This window comes from Nerophis lumbriciformis, linkage group LG17, assembly GCF_033978685.3.
Source record: "Nerophis lumbriciformis linkage group LG17, RoL_Nlum_v2.1, whole genome shotgun sequence".
Lineage (NCBI taxonomy): Eukaryota > Metazoa > Chordata > Actinopteri > Syngnathiformes > Syngnathidae > Nerophis > Nerophis lumbriciformis.
The window spans coordinates 26,584,228-26,605,309 of record NC_084564.2 but is presented as its reverse complement, the minus strand read 5'-3'; the positions used below and the strand labels follow the sequence as shown (position 1 = coordinate 26,605,309).

Here is a 21,082-nt window from a genome sequence, read left to right as displayed (position 1 = left end):
GCATTGTATTTTTAATATAATGCTAAGAATAGCTGTATTATTCCCTTAGGTAACTCATATAGGTAATAAACTAGATGGATGGATGGGTAATATGAGCCCATCAACACAGACAAACTAGCGACAATGCCGTAATAGCAAAGAAAGAAAAAAAGACAACTCAAACATCTTTTTTCCAACCGGAAAAAGTACACTTTAAGATGTTCAATATGTATTTAAGTTGACATTTTGTTTACAGAAATGTGAGCCCATTTTATGTATTTGATTTTTTTATTTAGGATAACTAAACTGTATTTACCTTCCGATTAAAGCACAATGGTAAACACTTCTAAAGTAATGAGAAAAAAGTGTATATCCTTTTAAATGATTGCGTGCATGATTGTTATATATTATGATTACATTACATTATAAACACTGTATAGTTTTTATCGGTTATTCCTTAAATTTAACATCACGATGTAGACCAGGGGTGACAAACTCTTTTAGATCGGGGGCCACATGGAAAACAATCTACTCCCAAGTGGGACGGACTGGTAAAATTATGGCACGATAAATAAAAAATAAAGACAACTTCAGATTTTTTTCTTTAATTAAAAATAGAAAAAGCACATTCTGAAATTGTACAAATCATAATGTTGTTGTTGCTTTTTCTACAATTACCTGTAGCGGTTAATAGTACTGTGGAAGACTCTCGCTTCCGGGTTCTTCGGAACACCAATCACCGACATGCCAGGCTCTCCCAGGTTGACAATAGTGTTTTATTTTTCAATAAATCGTCTTTTGTCTTGTGCTTTTCAGCAATTGTCTTGTCGTGTCAGTTTTGCTTTCGCTCTCGCTCATGCTCCACCACTAATTCCACTCTCCTCCGGGGCTGCTGCCTTTTAAGAGAGCGACAGGTGATTAGACAAACAGGCCCAGGTGGGCCATCTACGCACCTGTCGCTGATCTCGCAGCCGGTCCTGGCACAAGTATATATATTTTATTTGTCGTTATTTATATTTTCTGAATACATTGTGTGATAATGTTCATCACTCAACTCATTGGTGTTAATTTCCATTCTATCAAGATTAAAAAATTATATCAAAATCAAATTACAGTGTGTTATTTATGTAGTTTGATTATTTTCCTCGACAGATAGACTAACATCATGTGGTTTATTTTGTACATATGTAGCATCATCTACAAAGATACAAATAATTACTATAGCGACATCCAGTGGACACATTTAAAACAGCTGTTTCTTTCATTTAAAAAATTCAGGTTAATTTTTATACTTAGCAAACTCGTCCCGCGGGCCGGATACAACCTGTTCACGGGCCTGATCCGGCCCTCGGGCCGTATTTTTGACACCCCTGATGTAGACAAAAGCTCTGAATATTTCTGAAAGTAGATTATTTCATATTGTTCTAATGTGTGGCACCTGAGATATTGAATGACAGTCTAAGAGTAACATGTCTTCCTCCCCATCGTAATGTTTGCAGTTTTTTTGCATTCATATGTATAAAATATAACAATTTCAAATCGTATCGCAATTTTGGAGTGAAAAATCACAATTACGATTTTTCTCAAAACCGTGCAGCCCTGGTGTTGTGGAGCCTTTGTGATTAAATAACAGTGACATGTTTAATTATGTATCCCAAGTGTCATTATCGCTGGATGACGAGAAATAGTTTAGTACGTCACACACTGACGGGCGAGACAAAGCATTATACTTGCCATGCAGAGCACACAGCATCTTCAAGATGTTGTCCAGTTTTTATTTATTTATATGAATGTATTTCATGTGATTTGGATAGAAGCGACAAGTAGAGAGTTGCATATTGATCGTATTAGGTTCTACAGGGTTTAGAAAGATTAATGAACATAAAGTTAAAAAAAATAATTTTGACAGTGTGTTTCTGATGAGCGAGCTCATAGTAAGATGCAGAGGTGGGACCAAGTCATTGTTTTGCAAGTCACAAGTAAGTCTCAAGTCTTTGCCCTCAAGTCCGAGTCAAGTCCCGAGTCAAGGCAGGCAAGCCCCGAGTCAAGTCCAAAGTCAAGACTGGAAAGTCTCAAGTCAAGTCCTAAGTCCTGCATTTTGAGTTTCGAGTCCTTTCAAGTCCTTTTAACCACATACTAATATATTAACACAGATTGTGTATGCTTTTCAAACGCTGTATTTATTTATTAAAACAAGTGCATTTTAAATTGCAGGAAAGAAAATTGTGCTGACATTGCACTTTATAATAGCACTATTAACCAGTCATTTTAAACATTAACTATTTCCTTTACAGAACAAACACATTGAAAAATAAAGTGCAAATGTACTTATTTGTACAAAAGTGTTAACATTGAAAAAACATGACATATACGTGAACATAACAAAAAAGTTGTACTTATTATATGTCAGGGCCCTATGCTGCATTGCATTTGCAAAAGACCAAATTAGCCAAGAGTCTGTCAGTCATTTGTGCACGATGGGGGCGTAGTATGATGCCACCATGGCTGAAAACTCGCTCCACTGGAGCACTGGAGGCAGGCACTGCCAAGACTCTCATGGCCACTCGGAACAGTGAAGGAAGAGTCTTCATGTTCAATGCCCAGAACAAAAGGGGGGAGAGAGTTTTTTTGGGTTGGTGCACTACTTGTAAGTGTATCTTGTGTTTTTTATGTTGATTTAATTAAAAAAAAAAAAAAAAAAAATATTTCTTGTGCGGCCCGATACCAATCGATCCACGGACCAGTACCGGGCCGCGGCCCGGTGGTTGGGGACCACTGAGGTAAACAACCAACAGTATGTCAGAAAGCTAGCTAAAACGGTACACATATTCATAATATAGTATACATTTTAACTGACCTTTATTTTACTATTTTTGTCTTTTTTTAGGTGGCTAAAATACGCGGTGCTGCTGACCGCCGTCTAACGTTACGTGTGATATATTGACTAACGTAACCCTGCTTAAAAAAATCACTGAACAAAAAGTATGAATAAGGTAGTGAACTGCAACAGATTCCCGTGTTTGCAATAACGTTATAACGTTAGCAGTGAGTTTACAGCCTCACTGATTTAACTACACAGCAAATAAAAGTCACGTTACTTAGCCAATAAACGTTATCTTACATTCAAAACTTACCGTTCTTTGTGCAACTTCAAATGCCGGACGAAGTTGGAAGTTGTTGCCTCTCCATCAGTAATTTTCGAACCGCATGTGTTGCATACTGCAAACCGTTTTGTGTTGACCACCTCGTAATTTTTATACCCAAACGAAATTATTTTAGGTATCATTTTTTGTTCACTGGCGTGTGGTTTGGACATGTTTTCTTCGTTGGTTGTCCTGCAATTTGATTGGATGAATGCTGTGTGATGAAAACAAAGTAGATCTAATTTGATTGGCTGTTGTACTGAGACCACACCAGCTGACACACGCAACGCTGATAGACAAGTACACAATGAAAAATACGGAGCGCTCCCGAATAACTTTTTCATCTTTGGGTTTTGGGGAAAGTAGCAAGTCATGTCAAGTCATGTCAATTCAAAAGGCTCAAGTCCAAGTGAAGTCACAAGTCATTGATGTTAAAGTCTAAGTCGAGTTGCAAGTCTTTTTACATTTTGTCAAGTCGAGTCTAAAGTCATCAAATTCATGACTCGAGTCTGACTCGAGTCCAAGTCATGTGACTCGAGTCCACACCTCTGGTAAGATGGTCTCCCAATAGAGATGTTGAGTACGGTTCTTGTGCAATGCTTGACGGCAGCTGTCAGCACTCTCCAAAATCTCCTTTTCCCGTTTGTCAGTGAGTCCTTAGTAGAGCATGAATAAATGCTTTACATCTACTTTTCTGAAAGTGTCTGTGTTTCCATACGTCTTGGTAATTTTCTCGTATTATTATTGATTGAATTCACACAATGTGGAGTATGGATGAAAAAACAGCAGGGTGCTGTACAATTGCAGTCATTTTCTTCCTTTGTGTTTATTTATCGGTAAAAGCTGCACACACCGATCAACTCAATTGTCAAAGATTTCCACTTTGACAGAGTTCGCAAATTGGTGCCTTTTTTAAAAAAGTATTCCCGTGTTCGGCATTGAGCCGTGCTGATGTTAACTTTGTTTTGTTCTCCATGTACAAACCCTGTTTCCATATGAGTTGGGAAATTGTGTCAGATGTAAATATAAACGGAATACAATGATTTGCAAATCCTTTTCAACTCATATTCAGTTGAATGCACTACAAAGACAAGATATTTGATGTTCAAACTCATAAACTTTATTTATTTTTTTGCATATAAAAATTAACTTAGAATTTCATGGTTGCAACACGTGCCAAAGTAGTTGGGAAAGCGCATGTTCACCACTGTGTTACATGGCCTTTCCTTTTAACAACACTCAGTGAACGTTTGGGAACTGATGAGACACATTTTTTAAGCTTCTCAGGTGGAATTATTTCCCACTCTTGCTTGATGTACAGCTTAAGTTGTTCAACAGTCCGGGGGTCTCCGTTGTGGTATTTTAGGCTTCATATTGCGCCACACATTTTCAATTGGAGACAGGTCTGGACTACAGGCAGGCCAGTCTAGTACCCGAACTCTTTTACTATGAAGCCACGTTGATGTAACACATGGCTTGGCATTGTCTTGCTGAAATAAGCAGGGGCGTCCATGGTAACGTAGCTTGGATGGCAACATATGTTGCACCAAAACCTGTATGTACCTTTCAGCATTAATGACGCCTTCACAGATGTGTATGTTACCCATGTCTTGGGCACTAATACACCCCCATACCATCACAGATGCTGGCTTTTCAACTTTGCGCCTATAACAATCCGGATGGTTCTTTTCCTCTTTGGTCCGGAGGACACGACGTCCACAGTTTCCAAAAACAATTTGAAATGTGGACTCGTCAGACCACAGAACACTTTTCCACTTTGTATCAGTCCATCTTAGATGAGCTCAGGCCCAGCGAAGCCGACGGCATTTCTGGGTGTTGTTGATAAACGGTTTTCACCTTGCATAGGAGAGTTTTAACTTACACTTACAGATGTAGCGACCAACTGTAGTTACTGACAGTGGGTTTCTGAAGTGTTCCTGAGCCCATGTGGTGATATCCTTTACACACTGATGTCGCTTCTTGATGCATTGATGCAGTACAGCCTGAGGGATTGAAGGTCACGGGCTTAGCTGCTTACGTGCAGTGATTTCTCTAGATTCTATGAACCCTTTGATGACATTACGGACCGTAGATGGTGAAATTCCTAAATTCCTTGCAATAGCTGGTTGAGAAAGGTTTTTCTTAAACTGTTCAACAATTTGCTCACGCATTTGTTGACAAAGTGGTGACCCCCGCCCCATCCTTGTTTGTGAATGACTGAGCATTTCATGGAATCTGCTTTTATACCCAATCATGTCACCCACCTGTTCCCAATTTGCCCGTTTACCTGTGGGATGTTCCAAATAAGTATTTGATGAGCATTCCTCAACTTTATCAGTATTTATTGCCACCTTTCCCAACTTCTTTGTCACGTGTTGCTGGCATAAAATTCTAAAGTTAATGATTTTTTGCAAAAAAAAAAAAAAATGTTTATCAGTTTGAACATCAAATATGTTGTCTTTGTAGCATATTCAACTGAATATGGGTTGAAATTTATTTGCAAATCATTGTATTCCGTTTATATTTACATCTAACAATTTCCCAACTCATATGGAAACGGGGTTTGTATTAAAAAGGTTGAGTGCACCATGTTGCTCCGGGCCAGCCTGATGCTCCCGATGTATTCTCACCAACCTTGGAGTCGGTTCTTAACAAAATCGCATCCTTCAAGCGTTTCAACGGTTGGATATTGTGAACAAAGAAATGGAAACCGCTGTGTTTGTGAAGGACTTCTGAGGCTTTTTTATTCCCTGTGGGATGTTGATGTAACCGTCAGTCTGCATCACTCTCTCAAAACTGCTATTGGTCGGACGTCCGCTTTTGTCATATGCAATATTGTGTTTTGTTAAATAGAAAACGGCTCTATTAATAGCTTATTAGTTAGTTTGTTGTCACGTTTGATGCAAAAACAAGTGTGGGCCGTATGGTAAATAATCCATTAATTCAATAACACAAAAATAGAGATTAATGATAAATAACAAGTATGCAGTAACAATGTGCAAGAGTGCTTGCTAAATTGGGAGTTCAGCTCTCTAATGTTTTAAGCACAGCATTAAATGAACGTGCTTGACTAATGACGACCACAATGTGAAAGGTGTGTCAGAAAAGTTCCAGGACTGATAAACATTGGTTGCGTCACCATAGTAGTGGTAGTGTATATGTGTGTATATATATATATATATATATATATATATATATATATATATATATATATATATATATATATATATATATATACAGTCGTGATCAAAAGTTTACATACACTTGTAAAGAACATAATGTCATGGCTGTCTTGACTTTTCAATAATTTCTACGACTCTTATTTTTTTGTGATAGAGTGATTGGAGCACATACTTGTTGGTCACAAAAAACATTCATGAAGTTTGGTTCTTTTATGAATTTATTATGGGTCTACTGAAAATGTGACCAAATCTGCTGGGTCAAAATGTTAATATTTGGATACATGTCCCTTGGCAAGTTTCACTGCAATAAGGCGCTTTTGGTAGCCATCCACAAGCTTCTGGATGAATTTTTGACCACTCCTCTTGACAAAATTGGTGCAGTTTAGCCAAATGTGTTGGTTTTCTGACATGGACTTGTTTCTTCAGCATTGTCCACACGTTTAAGTCAGGACTTTGGGAAGGCCATTCTAAAAGCTTAATTCTAGCCTAATTTAGCAATTCCTTTACCACTTTTGACGTGTGTTTGGGGTCATTGTCCTGTTGGAACACCCAACTGTGCCCAAGACCCAAACCTCCAGGCTGATGATTTTAGGTTGTCCTGAAGAATTTGGAGGTAATCTTCCTTTTCCATTGTCCCATTTACTCTCTGTAAAGCACCAGTTCCATTGGCAGCAAAACAGGCCCAGAGCATAATACTACCACCACCATGCTTGACGGTAGGTATGGTGCTCCTGGGATTAAAGGTCTCACCTTTTCTCCTCCAAACATATTGCTTGGTATTGTGGCCAAACAGCTCAATTTTTGTTTCATCTGACATCACATGGACAAAGATATGACCTTCTTGGAGGAAAGTTGTCATGTCTGGATCATGTTTTGTTTAAGTTATGTTCTGTTTGGGTTTTGGACTTTTTTTAGTTCCTGCCTTTTCACTTCCTTGTCTAGTTTCCATGGCTACTTATTAGTTTCACCTGTTCCACGTTTGGACTCACACACCTGTCACCAATCATGTCACTGTTATTTAAAGCCTGTCTTTTTCTGTTGGTCGGCCTGGCAACATTCACTCTGCTTACCTCTGCGCACGTCATGCCATGTCAAGTAAGTTTTGTTCTATTCATGCCACAGTTAGCGACTTTTGTTCAGGTCCACAGTTTTTTGCCCACGTGCAAGTCTTTTTGTTTCGTTAGTCAAGTTTGAACTTCCGCCTTGAGCGCCCTTTTTGTTCCTTAGTTAGTGTAAAATAAATAATGTCTTTACCTTCACGCCTTGCCCGCGCCAACTTTCATTTGCATTCCGGGAAAACAAACCCCAAAGTCCAAGTCTTGACAAAAGTTCTGTACATGGTGGTGGTAGTATTATTTATATATATATATATATATATATATATATATATATATATATATATATATATATATATATATATATATATATATATATCAGTGACGTGCAGTCACTAGAGGCAGGTGAGGCCCCGCCTCACCTGCCATCATGGAAAGAAAAAAAATGTAAAAAGAAAAGAAAAAAATTAAATTGTTATATGTATCCAGTGATTATACTATAACGTTATTTTCCATTTAACTTCACCAGTTTTAGATTATTTTTATTCAAAATCGCTGAATTTTCACATTTGCCGTTCAAATACTGAGAAGAGATGGTGCGGTGAACAGCAGCCAGTTGAGGCACGTCACTCAGTGCCGCAACATGGATTGCGCAATGACTCGGCTAACTGCTGGCCTGCTGTGCAGTGAGACCGTATTGCTATATGAATTATATTATACATTTCCATAGTTTAGGTAGCTGAGGTATATAATGTACAGTGTATTTTGTCAACAACTGCATGTGTGTAAAGTATTTCTTGTGCTGAGCGATCATAAAACGGCTGCAAAAGACGCACTGGCTGAGGCTCGCCTCCTGCACCCCCGCCGTAGAATTGTTATATCAACTAAAGCCCACACTTAAACTTTCCACGTGCAAGATTAAATCTATTTAAAAAAAATATTTCATAAGAAGCCAAAAAGTGCAAAAACAACAATGTTGGTGTTGGAGGAGTTGTGAATGACTGCAGGGACACAACATTAGATACACCTGCAGACTGCAGGTGTACCTAATTCACAACTCCTCCAACACGAACATTATTGTTTTTGCACTTTTTGGCTTCTTATTAAATAACTTTTGTAACCTATTTTCATGGGCTTTCCTCTTTGTGATGTTAAGTTCCTGTTATGTGCTGTTATACACTATATGCCTTGAGCTCTTATTTTGAAGGCACTAAGAGCGGAAGTGATGTCACGTTGCGGAGGTTTTTGAAAGAAAGTAAATAAAGTGGTCCTCGTGTAAACTGGAGCCTCCGTGTTTGTTATTTTGTAGTTTCATACAGTATAGGCGACATTTATAAACCCTCAGTTACACTTTTTTAAATAGATTCAATCGTGCACGTGGAAAGTTTAAGTGAGGGCTTTAGTTGCGGCGCATGGACTTAATTTCTAAGTAAAGGTAAGACCATAATAACGTTTTTTTTATTAAATGTGCTTTTTTGTGTGCTACAGTTTGTATGTGTAAAGTTAAAGTTAAGTTAAAGTACCAATGATTGTCACACACACACTAGGTGTAATGAAATTTGTCCTCTGCATTTGACCCATCCCCTTGATCACCCCCTGGGAGGTGAGGGGAGCAGTGGGCAGCAGCGGCGCCGCGCCTGGGAATCATTTTTGGTGATTTAACCCCCAATTCCAACCCTTGATGCTGAGTGCCAAGCAGGGAAGAATGCTGGTATGAGCTTTTAAACATAACCCGTTAACTGCTGCCAATCAAATGGTGAATAAGATACTCTTTAGGGTTCATATGTTTGTAAATCTGACTGTGATGAAGTCAGTGCCTCACCAGCCATCAACCTCACCGCACGTCACTGATATATAAATACAAACACAAAACTTATTTAATAGTGTATTATTGTGAAGTGGTAGGGAAAAGCTGCTGTGTGTAAACCATGCATGATGCTCTCTAGCCATATTTGTGGCAGTGAGGAAGAATACACAGCCAGAAAAAAACCCTATTTAGGAGGCAAGAGCCGAGGCGCATGCTGGGTTGTGCAAACTTTGTTTCCCTGTCTGAATAACTTCTTGCATTTGCTGCCTTCCTTCAGTGGGAAATTCGTACATGGAGGGAATGTATGTGTGTTTGTGTTGTGGGTGTTTCAAACAGCGGGAAGTAGTTGACAACTGATTCTGAGGTTTGTTCCTTGAGTCTTCGCTTTGCTTTCAGCAACAAAAGTCATTACCTTTTAAGAAACAAGCTCGTTGCAAGTTTAAAGCCACATCAGCAATCACATTACATGAGTGGATATTATCCATTTTGTTTGTATGTCCTCATTAGGGTAAGTGAAAGTCTATCCCAGTTGATTCCAGTTAGCAGCCAATCACAAGGCACATATTGACAACACAGACTCACAACTATGGACGATTAAAAATATGGGAAATATGGAATCACCAGCTTGGAGGATGTTCATTCCGTTGTTTTATTTTGTAGAGGGAAAAAAATGCAGATACAAGACATGACAAAACATTATAGTAATTTCAAACGACAACTGTCTGGCTTTAAGAAGAATGGTAGTCCATAACCATTTAATTTATAGATGTGCAATAATGCATTAATAATAGGAGCAGACTTACAGCAAAATGTAAACATGCAAAAATTATGACTAAAGTGTTGAAGATGTATTTTTAGTTGCATTTTAATGTTATTAACAGTTAAGAAACATACATAATGGTATTATTTATTATAAATTTAGTTATAATTTATTTATTTTAGCAATGTTAGCAGTTTGTATGAGTCCCTTATTTTGCTGTATATTTGATTAGTATTTATTTTTGTAATCATCCTGACCTAAGTCTTGATAATATTTGTGATTAATGGTTTCATATCATTTGACAATGCTGTGAACTGTAGGTGGCTTAAATATAATTTTTGAATATGATTAAACTCAATAGTAAGATGACTAAATCAGTGTTAAAATTTGTGTGGGCCCCGGGTCCCTCTGTTGTGGAAAAGTAGGGCCCCTAGGTCAAAAAGGTTAAAACTGCACTTTTTATTACATTGTGTCTATTATTCACAATCCTTATGTGAGACAAGCACACATGTGTTTTTCTATTTTCTAAAGAATAAATAGATGCAAGCGAAAGTCCGCTGATTATGACTCCAATGAGAGTAGCTTTATTATGCTTATAAAGCACTTAAAAAACATCCAAACAATTCCATCAATGTTTAATATGAACACTGTAGGTATAAATGTAATGTATTACCAGGCACATTTATAATAACATATACTATGTACATGATTCGATCATTTCAAAAGGATTGTGAATTAAAGGCACATTCGGTAACAGTAAGCAGTTCACCTTTAAGTGCAAAAATGTTGACTACAGTGGTGAAGCTGTATTTTCATTTGCACGTTAATTTTCTTGACAGTTAAGAAACTGACAATATTTACTGGCCTCTCAAACAATGTAGAAATGCAATTACACAAATACAAAACAAACAACCTTCCACCTAAAAATAGAGCTGAAATATTATAGCTGACCAATATTGAACAATAAGACAAAACTCAAAAGTGTTGATGGCCCCTGAGCGTTGATAATTTTGTTGAACCTTCAACAGATGTTGCCCTTCTGCATCTGTTTTGGTTGTAAAAAATACACACAGTCATGGTAAAAAGTTTACATCCACTTGTAAAGAACATAATGTCATGGCTGTCTTGAGTTTCCAATCATTTCTAACACTCTTATTTTTTTGTGATAAAGTGATTAGAGCAAATACTTGTTTGTCACAAAAAACATTCATGAAGTTTGGTTCTTTTATGAATTTATTATGGGTCTACTGAAAATGTGACCAAATCTGCTGGGTCAAAAGTATACATACAGCAATGTTAATATTTGCTTACATGTCCCTTGGCAAGTTTCACTGCAATAAGGCGCTTTTTATAGCCATCCACAAGCTTCTGGTTGAATTGTTGACCACTCCTCTGGACAAACTTAGTGCAGTTCAGGTAAATTTGTTGGTTTTATGACGTGGACTTGTTTCTTCAGCATTGACTTTGGGAAAGCTATTATAAAACCTTAATTCTAGCTTGATTTAGCCATTCCTTTACCACTTTTGACATGTGTTTGGGGTCGTTGTCCTGTTGGAACACCCAACTGCGCCCAAGACCCAACATCCGGGCTGATGATTTTAGGTTGTCCTGAATTAGAATTTTGAGGTAATCCTCCTTTTTCATTGTCCCATTTAAAGCACCAGTTCCATTGGCAGCAAAACAGGCCCAGAGCATAATACTACTACCACCATGCTTGACGGTAGGAATAGTGTTCCTGGGTATTGTGGCCAAACTGCTCAATTTTTGGCCACAATAGGAGCGAATATGTTTGGAGGAGAAAAGGTGAGGCCTTTCAGAATCAGAATCAGAATCAGAATCAGCTTTATTGTCATTACGCAAGGTAACGAGATTGAGGGAACACCCCTTAATCAAAGGGAACACCATCCCTACCGTCAAGCATGGTGGTGGTAGTATTATGCCCTGGGCCTGTTTTGCTGCCAATGGAACTGGTGCTTCACAGAGAGTAATTGGGACAATTAAAAAGGAGGATTACCTCCAAATTATTCAGTGGCACAACCATTCTTATGTCTCAAACGAGAACATGGCAAAAATCGTTTGTGAACCCCTGTTTGAACTGGTGTTTTCTCGCTTTGTGTTTCCAGGGCCTGTGGCTGGCCTGCATCACTCACAGCTAATGGATGTCTTTACCCACTATGCCTACAACGACAGTTTCTATGACAATGGAACATGGGGCTTCAACGAGACGGATCAAGAGCAGAAGCACGAGTACAATTACTACGCCATGCTGCTCACGCTGCTCATCTTCGTCATCGTGTTCGGCAACGTGCTCGTATGCATTGCCGTGTCGAGGGAGAAGGCTCTGCAGACCACTACCAACTACCTGATCGTCAGTCTGGCGGTCGCTGACCTTCTGGTGGCGACGCTGGTCATGCCCTGGGTCGTCTACTTGGAGGTACTGGATACTACTCACATATCAACACTGTCTGCCTTTAAGCGTGTAACGTCCATTATTTTACCAGGAGAAAAGCATGAAGCCACAATAGTATAATAGTGCCGTACTTTCCGGACTATAGAGTGCACCGGTATATAAGCCGCACCCACAAAATTTTAGAAGAAAAAATATTTTTCCATACTTTGGCCGCATCGGACTATAAGTCACAGATATATATGGTGTGGAATGAGTTATTTACATAAAAAGATTTTAGAAACGTGTGTTTAAATAAATCCAAACAATGCCTGTAACACGGCAGTAAAGTGGCTGACCAAACAAAACAGAAATCATCATCATGGACCCACTTGCTGTGAAGATAGCTCTCCAATTAGCTAAACAGACTCAATAACTCCACAGTGACGTCTTGGTGAATTTAATGAATGCCATTGAACAACCCCGTTTCCATATTAGTTGGGAAATTGTGTTAGATGTAAATATAAACGGAATACAATGATTTGCAAATCATTTTCAACCCATATTCAGTTGAACATGCTACAAAGACAACATATTTGATGTTCAAACTGATAAACATTTTTTTTTTTTTTGCAAATAATCATTAACTTTAGAATTTAATGCCAGCAACACGTGACAAAGAAGTTGGGAAAGGTGGCAATAAATACTGATAAAGTTGAGGAATGCTCATCAAGCACTTATTTGGAACATCCCAGAGGTGAACAGGCAAATTGGGAAGAGGTGGGTGCCATGATTGGGTATAAAAGTAGATTCTATGAAATGCTCAGTCATTCACAAACAAGGATGGGGCGAGGGTCACCACTTTGTTAACAAATGCGTGAGCAAATTGTTAAACAGTTTAAGAAAAACCTTTCTCAATCAGCTATTGCAAGTAATTTAGGGATTTCACCATCTACGGTCCGTAATATCATCAAAGGGTTCAGAGAATCTGGAGAAATCACTGCACGTAAGCAGCTAAGCCCGTGACCTTCGATCCCTCAGGCTGTACTGCATCAACAAGCGACATCAGTGTGTAAAGGATATCACCACATGGGCTCAGGAACACTTCAAAAACTCACTGTCAGTAACTACAGTTGGTCGCTACATCTGTAAGTGCAAGTTAAAACTCTCCTATGCAAGGTGAAAACCGTTTATCAACAACACCCAGAAACGCAGTTGGCTTCACTGGGCCTGAGCTCATCTAAGATGGACTGATACAAAGTGGAAAAGTGTTTTGTGGTCTGACGAGTCCACATTTCAAATTGTTTTTGGAAACTGTGTACGTCGTGTCCCCTGGACCAAAGAGGAAAAGAACCATCCGGATTGTTATAGGCGCAAAGTTGAAAAGCCAGCATCTGTGATGGTATGGGTGTGTATTAGTGCCCAAGACATGGGTAACTTACACATCTGTGAAGGTGCCATTAATGCTGAAAGGTACATACAGGTTTTGGAGCAACATATGTTGCCATCCAAGAAACGTTACCATGGACACCCCTGCTTATTTCAGCAAGACAATGCCAAGCCACGCGTTACATGAACGTGGCTTCATAGTAAAAGAGTGCGGGTACTAGACTGGCCTGCCTGTAGTCCAGACCTGTCTCCCATTGAAAATGTGTGGCGCATTATGAAGCCTAAAATACCACAACGGAGACCCCCGGACTGTTGAACAACTTAAGCTGTACATCAAGCAAGAATGGGAAAGAATTCCACCTGAGAAGCTTAAAAAATGTGTCTCCTCAGTTCCCAAACGTTTACTGAGTGTTGTTAAAAGGAAACTCTTTCCCAACACTTTGGCACATGTTGCAGCCATGAAATTTTAAGTTAATTATTATTTGCAAAAAAAAAATAAAGTTTATAAGTTTGAACATCAAATATCTTGTCTTTGTAGTGCATTCAATTGAATATGGGTTGAAAAGGTTTTGCAAATCATTGTATTCCGTTTATATTTACATCTAACACTATTTCCCAACTCATATGGAAACGAGGTTTGTAAGTTAATACCAATACCGACACTTGAAAACGTTTTAGCATATCAGCTAATGCTAACAACTTGATTACATCACGGTAGCATGTACAAAAATGCTTGAAAACACTCTTACAGATATCACACATGGGACGGTTTAGTAAGTATGAACAGTTTTAGTTATATTGTAAAACTTACAAACGTTGCTGGATGAATGAAAGAAAAAACGATACAAGTAGAAACGCTATGGATGACTAGAAGACGGAACGGCATTTGTATTTCCAGTTCAAAGCACTGAACAGAAGGAAATACTGTAGACCTTCACCCCGCCATAGCACAAACAAAAACACACCTTTTCAGTGTCTCTGCTTGTGTTTTATGAAAACTATTTTTTTAATACAAAACATTCTGACCGTTAAAGAAGAAAAATCCAAAAATAGGCTGCATGGTTTTAAAAGCCGCAAAGACACCAATGACTTTTTGACTTTGTTTGAACAGCCGTTTTACTGCCTTGTTACAGGCCTCATTTGCAAACAATTAGGGTATGTGAATAAACCTTTACAAAATATTTATATGTAAATATCTCATATCACAACCTACTGGTATATATCTGCTTATATAATGTTTGGGAAACACTGAGATCACTTGAGCTCAAATATGAACGCTACACAGACCGAAGACATGAACCAGTGTTAAAATGTAAACAAATCCAAATACTGTATATACAAGGACATGTTGTTTTGGAGTTGCTAGACCTCTGCTCGCTATGTTCTAGAACTTTTTTTTGTGAAATCTAAGCTGGTTAATATTTCAAAATATCCAAATAGCATATGTTTTCAACTCTGCAGATGGCATTTAAGTTTGGAATCTTTGAGGTATGTCACCTTATACATCGTGTCACATTTGCATTCATCAGCTGGTTGAAGGCTCAAGGTGAAGGTCACATCAGCAATGTAAATACGGCATCACGTCAGCAGTAGAGCTGATAATGTACAGAATACCGTGCACATGTCAAAATGTCACAGCAGAAGTCACAGGCCACATGATGATGATTATGAATAATTCATCCTCCTTTAGGAATACACAATTTGACATTGCGATATAATGAAATCTTGAGGATGGCTCATTGGCACTGGCAACCTTAGAATAAAAACATGGAACAAAAAAAACTGTAGATGTCTTTCATCTTTATCCTTTTTTTTTTTTTTTTCTTATTCCTGACCAGGTCACTGTGTGTAATATAGAGAGCCAATCCTCGAAGGTAGGGTCACTAATCCTCCAGTGATTTACAGTGAATCATGAGGATTAGCACTGTGCTCACATTACATCACAGCATTTACCACCCCAGGTGCACGTCTCTCTCAACATATTAAACAAAGGTGATGGAAAGTGTGTCTCGGGAGTCGTCAATTAGTACAATGCAGGGTACAAATAAAAGGTATTGGTGATAGTGTAGTTTATTTTAAACATGCTTAACTAAGGTAAATTAAAATACATCAAAATGTAAAAAAAGTTTGAGGAAAAAGCCTGATCTCATTGAATCCTATCATTCTCAATGTTTTAGCAAATACTAGTTGTGTGTTTACTTCCACTGTTTTATAAAACGTCAGGTCAATGGAAATTGTGAATGTTACAACAGCTCACAATTTGATTTGAATTAGATTTTTGGAGCAATGATTCAATTCAGAATCGACTCTCGATTCAACACAATTTTCGATTCAAGAATTGTTTTTCAACAGTGTATTATTTGGAACAAAAATTATAATAATACCTTTTCAAAATGGGGTTACAGGTGAGAGAGAAAAAGAGAGAGAGAGTGAGAGAGAGGCTTTTTTAATGTTGTTATTTTGTCCACACACATTATACAGGCGAAACTCAAAAATTTTGAATATCGTGCAAATGTTTGTTTATTCTAGCAATTACTGTATTTTACGAACCATAGGGCACACCCGATGAATGGTCTAATTTTTATCTTTTTCCATATATAAGGCACACCGGATTATAGGCCGCATTAACGGAGTCAGTTTTTATTTTTCTAAATGTAAAAGACCTCCTTGTGGTCTGCATAACATGTAGTGGTGGTTTTACAGATCATCTTCAAGTCGCTTACAGACAGTTCAGGATTATTTACGTGGCTCGCCTTCGACAGCGTCTTCTCCCCGCCATCTTTGTTGTCGCTGTGTAGCGTGCAAGGACGGGCGTGGAAGAAGTGTCAAAAGATGGAGCTAACTGTTTTAATGACATTCAGGCTTTACTTCAATCAATAACGAGGCAGCATCTCCTCATCCGGTAACAATGTGTCCCGTGAAAAAACGTCCGACCGGAACTCTCTAATAACTAAAGTTCCTTGGGTGAATAATGTAAACTCACTACACCGGTATGTTTTAGATTCAGATTAAGATTCAAAAGTACTTTATTAATCCCCGAGGGGAAATTCTATTTTTTAGGTTAGCGCTTTCATGGCAAGTTTACTGACAGATATAAGTAAGAACTTTACACTACTGTATATTAGAAATGGCAACAGCGGAGGATGAATGTCACATAACAAGAAGATAGAGAAAAATAAGAAGCTTATCGTCACGGACTACAAAGGCGGACATGTGCAATTTTTCAGGATTTATGCAGATCCCAAATACAGATCAGCAGGTACCAGAAGGTAAGAATAGTAGCTTTTGCATAATATTGCGAAACAAAACACCAGATAATATGTCTTACCTTATACACACACCTTAATAATACTCATATGTTGAAGCACAGTACAATCCACCGTGCTGTACCTCACCTCTCGGTCCGAGAGCTTCCGGCTGATGTACAATACGGGGCGGTCGACGCTCTCCACCCGCTGGGACAGTACCGCCCCCAGTCCCCTGCCCGACGCGTCCGCCTGCAGACAGAAGGGGATAGCAAAGTCAGGCATGTGCACAACCGGCTCCTCACAGAAGGCTCTCTTTACCTTCACAAACACCTGCTGGCACTGCTCCGTCCACTGGACCAGATCTGGGGCACCCTTTCGGGTGAGGTCAATCAGTGGGCTGGTCAGGTCTGCGAACTTGGGAATGAACCGGCGGTAGTAGCCCGCCAGTCCCAAAAACTGCCTCACCTCTTTTTTCGTCTTGGGGGGTGGACAGGCCGCGATCGCCGCCGTCTTGTCCACCTGCGGTCGCACATGTCCCCCTCCCAAGTGGTACCCCAAATACTGTACCTTCATCCAGCCAACTGCGCATTTTGCGATGAGCCCCGCCCGCCTCAGAGACTCGAGCACTGCCGCCACCCGCCGCATGTGCTCCTCCCAGCTGCTACTCTGGATGATGACATCATCCAGGTAAGCAGCTGCATATGCCGCATGAGGGCGCAGCACCCGGTTCATGAGGCGCTGGAACGTGGCAGGCGCACTGTTGAAAGCCAAACGGAAGCGTCACGAACTGGTATAAACCTTCCGGAGTGGAAAAGGTCGTTTATTCCCGGGACCCTGGTGATAAGGGAATCTGCCAGTAGCCCTTGGTTAAATCCAGTGTCGTGAAAAAACGAGCAGAGCCTAGCCAATCTAGGAGCTCGTCGACCCGAGGCATTGGGTATGCGTCAAAACGTGATACTTCATTCACCTTGCGGTAATCCACACAGAATCGTACAGACTCATCCTTCTTCCCTACCAGAACGATGGGGCTGCACCATGCACTCTGGGATTCTTCTATTACCCCCAATTCCAGCATGGTTTTTAATATCTCCCGAACTACTTTGCGCTTGTGTTCAGGAAGGCGGTATGGCCGAGACCGCACCGTAACCCGGGCTAGTCTCAATAGAATGCTGGATGAGGTTTGTGCGCCCGGGCCGAGGGGAGATCACATCAGAGAAGCGCCATTGCAGCTTATCAACATCCGCTTTTTGCGCTAACGTGAGCAGATTGTCACAGGGAAGGGAAGAGGGCAGGGCCGAGCGCGGGATCTCGGGCCCGAACTCCTTCCATGTTTTCAGCAGGTTCAGATGGTATATTTGCGTGTCTCCACCCCGGTCCGAGCGTCGAACCTCGTAATCCACATCCCCCACCTGCCGTGTGACCTCGAAGGGCCCTTGCCACCTGGTTAATAATTTTGCGCTGGATGTTGGGAGTAATACAAGCACTTTTTCTCCCAGTGAAAATTTCCGTAGCTGGGTCCCCCTGTTATACGCGCGCTGTTGACGTTCCTGGGCAAATTCTCACGTGACAGGTGCCCCACCGTGTGGAGTTTTGCTCGCATTTCCATGACGTACTGAATTTAACTTTTGCTGGTGCTTGGACCCTCCTCCCAGTTTTCTTTAATTACGTCCAGCATCCCACGCGGCTTCCTGCCGTATAATAACTCAAAAGGCGCAAAGCCTGAAGAGGTACCTCCCGCATCGCAAACATTAGGGGATCCAGCCATTTATCCCAATTTGGTTTGTCCTCGTGCATGAACTTACGGATCATAATTTTCAGCGTCTAATTTAGCCGCTCCACCAGCCCGTCTGTTTGTGGGTATTACACGCTGGTGCGGATCGCTTTAATTCCCAATAACCCGTATAGTTCCTTTATCGAGCGTGACATAAAGGACGTGCCCTGGTCAGTCAGAATCTCTTTCGGGATTCCAACTCGGGAGATGACCTGAAACAGGGCCTGCGTGACACTTTTTGCCGAAATGGAGCGCAGTGGCACTGCTTCGGGATAACGCGTTGCGTAATCCACCAGGACTAGCGCAAAGACGTGTACTCGGATGAAATGGTCCGATGAGGTCCATACCAATTCTCTCGAAAGGGACCTCCATGAGCGGCAATGGGCGCAAGGGCGCCTTCTAAGTGGCCGCTGGGTTTTACCAGCTGGCAGTCCGGGCAGGCAGCACACCAACGGCGCACGTCTGCCCGGATGCCCGGCCAATAGAATCGGACCATGACCCGATTAAGTGTTTCTCATACCCCATGTGGCCAGCCATGGGGTTATAGTGTGCGGCCTGGAAAACCTTTTCCTGGCGGCGTTTTGGCACCAACAACTGGGTGGATTCCTCGCCTGTTTGAGTGTCACGGCTCACTCGGTATAACCTGTCCCTAATAATTGAAAAATAAGGGAATACCCGTGCTGTTCCCGGGTGCACCAGCTGATCGTCGATGTAATTCACCTGGTCCCAGGCCGCACGCAAAGTTTCATCGCGAGAATGCTCGAGGGGGAAATCCTCCGTGGGGGCTCACCGGGGTTCCGGAGGAGCTTCGCGCGAAGCCCCCGCCGGTTCCCCCCCTGCCGTCTCGGATGCACTCGCGTCGCCACTGAGAACGGCGCGGACACTCCCCTCTCCTACGGTCCGTGAACACACCCCCATGCATTGTGTCACTAAACTATTAAATCCCGGCCAATCTGTGCCTAAAAGTATAGAGGGCGTAAGGTGCACACTTACAGCAACCTTGACATTATGCTTTTGCCCATTATACCAAGTTTCCACTGGCATCATCGGGTACTCGTGCACATCCCCATGAACACACCTAATTTTTACCCGTGTTGCCTGCCTCAAAGCCCCGGGTCGAACCAGGTTCTGGTGGATCATGTATTGTCCCCAGCCTGAATCCACCCGGTATGTTTTTCTCTAAAATTGTCTTTCTGAAAGTTATAAGAAGCAAAGTAAAAAAAAAAAAGCATTTATTTAAACAAGTGAAGACCAAGTCTTTAAAGTATTTTCTTGGATTTTCAAATTCTATTTGAGTTTTGTCTCTCTTAGAATTAAAAATGTCGAGCAAAGCGAGCCCGGCTTGCTAGTAAATAAATACAATTTAAAAAATAGAAGCAGCTCACTGGTAAGTGCTGCTATTTGAGCTATTTTTAGAACAGGCCAGCGGGCGACTCATCTGGTCCTTACGGGCGACCTGGTGCCCGCGGGCACCGCCTTGGTGACCCCTGGTTTATGATATTATTTTAGCTCCTTTGGCGGGCATTATCGTCTCATTCCGCTTTAGTATGGTGTGAACTTGCAGTCTTACGCTCGCACCGGTTTGCCAAGTCGACAACACGCACACCTCAGTCGTGAGTTTAGATGATTTGTTCATTTCATTCCATGAATATGATCCGCCTCTTTTTCTCAGCAATCTCCTTTACACTCACGTTTTTCCTTGCCATTGTTTGACAAAGAAACAAAAAAAAAAACGGTAACACTTTAGTATGGGGAACATATTCACTATTAATTACCGTAGTTGCTTATTAAAGTACCAAATACTTCATTTAGAGTTATTTGGACACTAGGGAAACATATAAGGGTTAGGGTTGGGGTTAGGGTTACTAATAAGCAATAATTGTGAGGTTATTGAAGGAATACTCTTAGTTAATTGCTTACTGGTTGTATAATAAGGCCATGCAGAATAAGGCATTAATAAGTACTTAATAATGACTCATTAAGAGCCAATATGTTACTAATTTGCATGTTAATAAGCAACTTGTCGGGAACTTGCATGGCTGCCGTTTTTGTGACCCCAAAATGCAAGAACCAGGAGGACGATGAGCAGGTAAGATGACTTTAATTATCATCAACAAAGAAATGAAGCAGTCTTGCATACAACAGTTCCAACATAAAGTGTTATCATGGAGCACTGAGGAGTGCTCGAGACAAAGTATAAATAGGATACATGTTGATTGGCAGCAGGTGTGGACCGGCTGCCAATCAACGGCAGGTGAGGAAAAAACAGTGCTCCGCGGAACAAACAGGAAATATAACAAAATAAGAGCACTGACGGGAAGTAAATACAAAAACAAGGAAACAAACAGAAATGAAGTGACAG

At 40.5% G+C, this 21,082-nt stretch overlaps 1 protein-coding gene across 4 annotated transcripts in view; it reads left to right on the top strand.

The window, feature by feature from the left end:
- Positions 1 to 21,082, top strand: part of drd2a (dopamine receptor D2a) — a 235,195-nt gene that overhangs the window by 157,688 nt on the left and 56,425 nt on the right. For 3 of the 4 annotated variants that reach the window (XM_061972984.1, XM_061972981.1, XM_061972983.1), the window contains exon 2: positions 12,050 to 12,360. In XM_061972984.1, the coding sequence (XP_061828968.1) occupies positions 12,050 to 12,360 (311 nt within the window). Of the gene's footprint in view, positions 1 to 7,365; positions 7,400 to 12,049; positions 12,361 to 21,082 lie in introns of those variants that run through there. The other variant, XM_061972982.1, reaches the window with a different exon arrangement.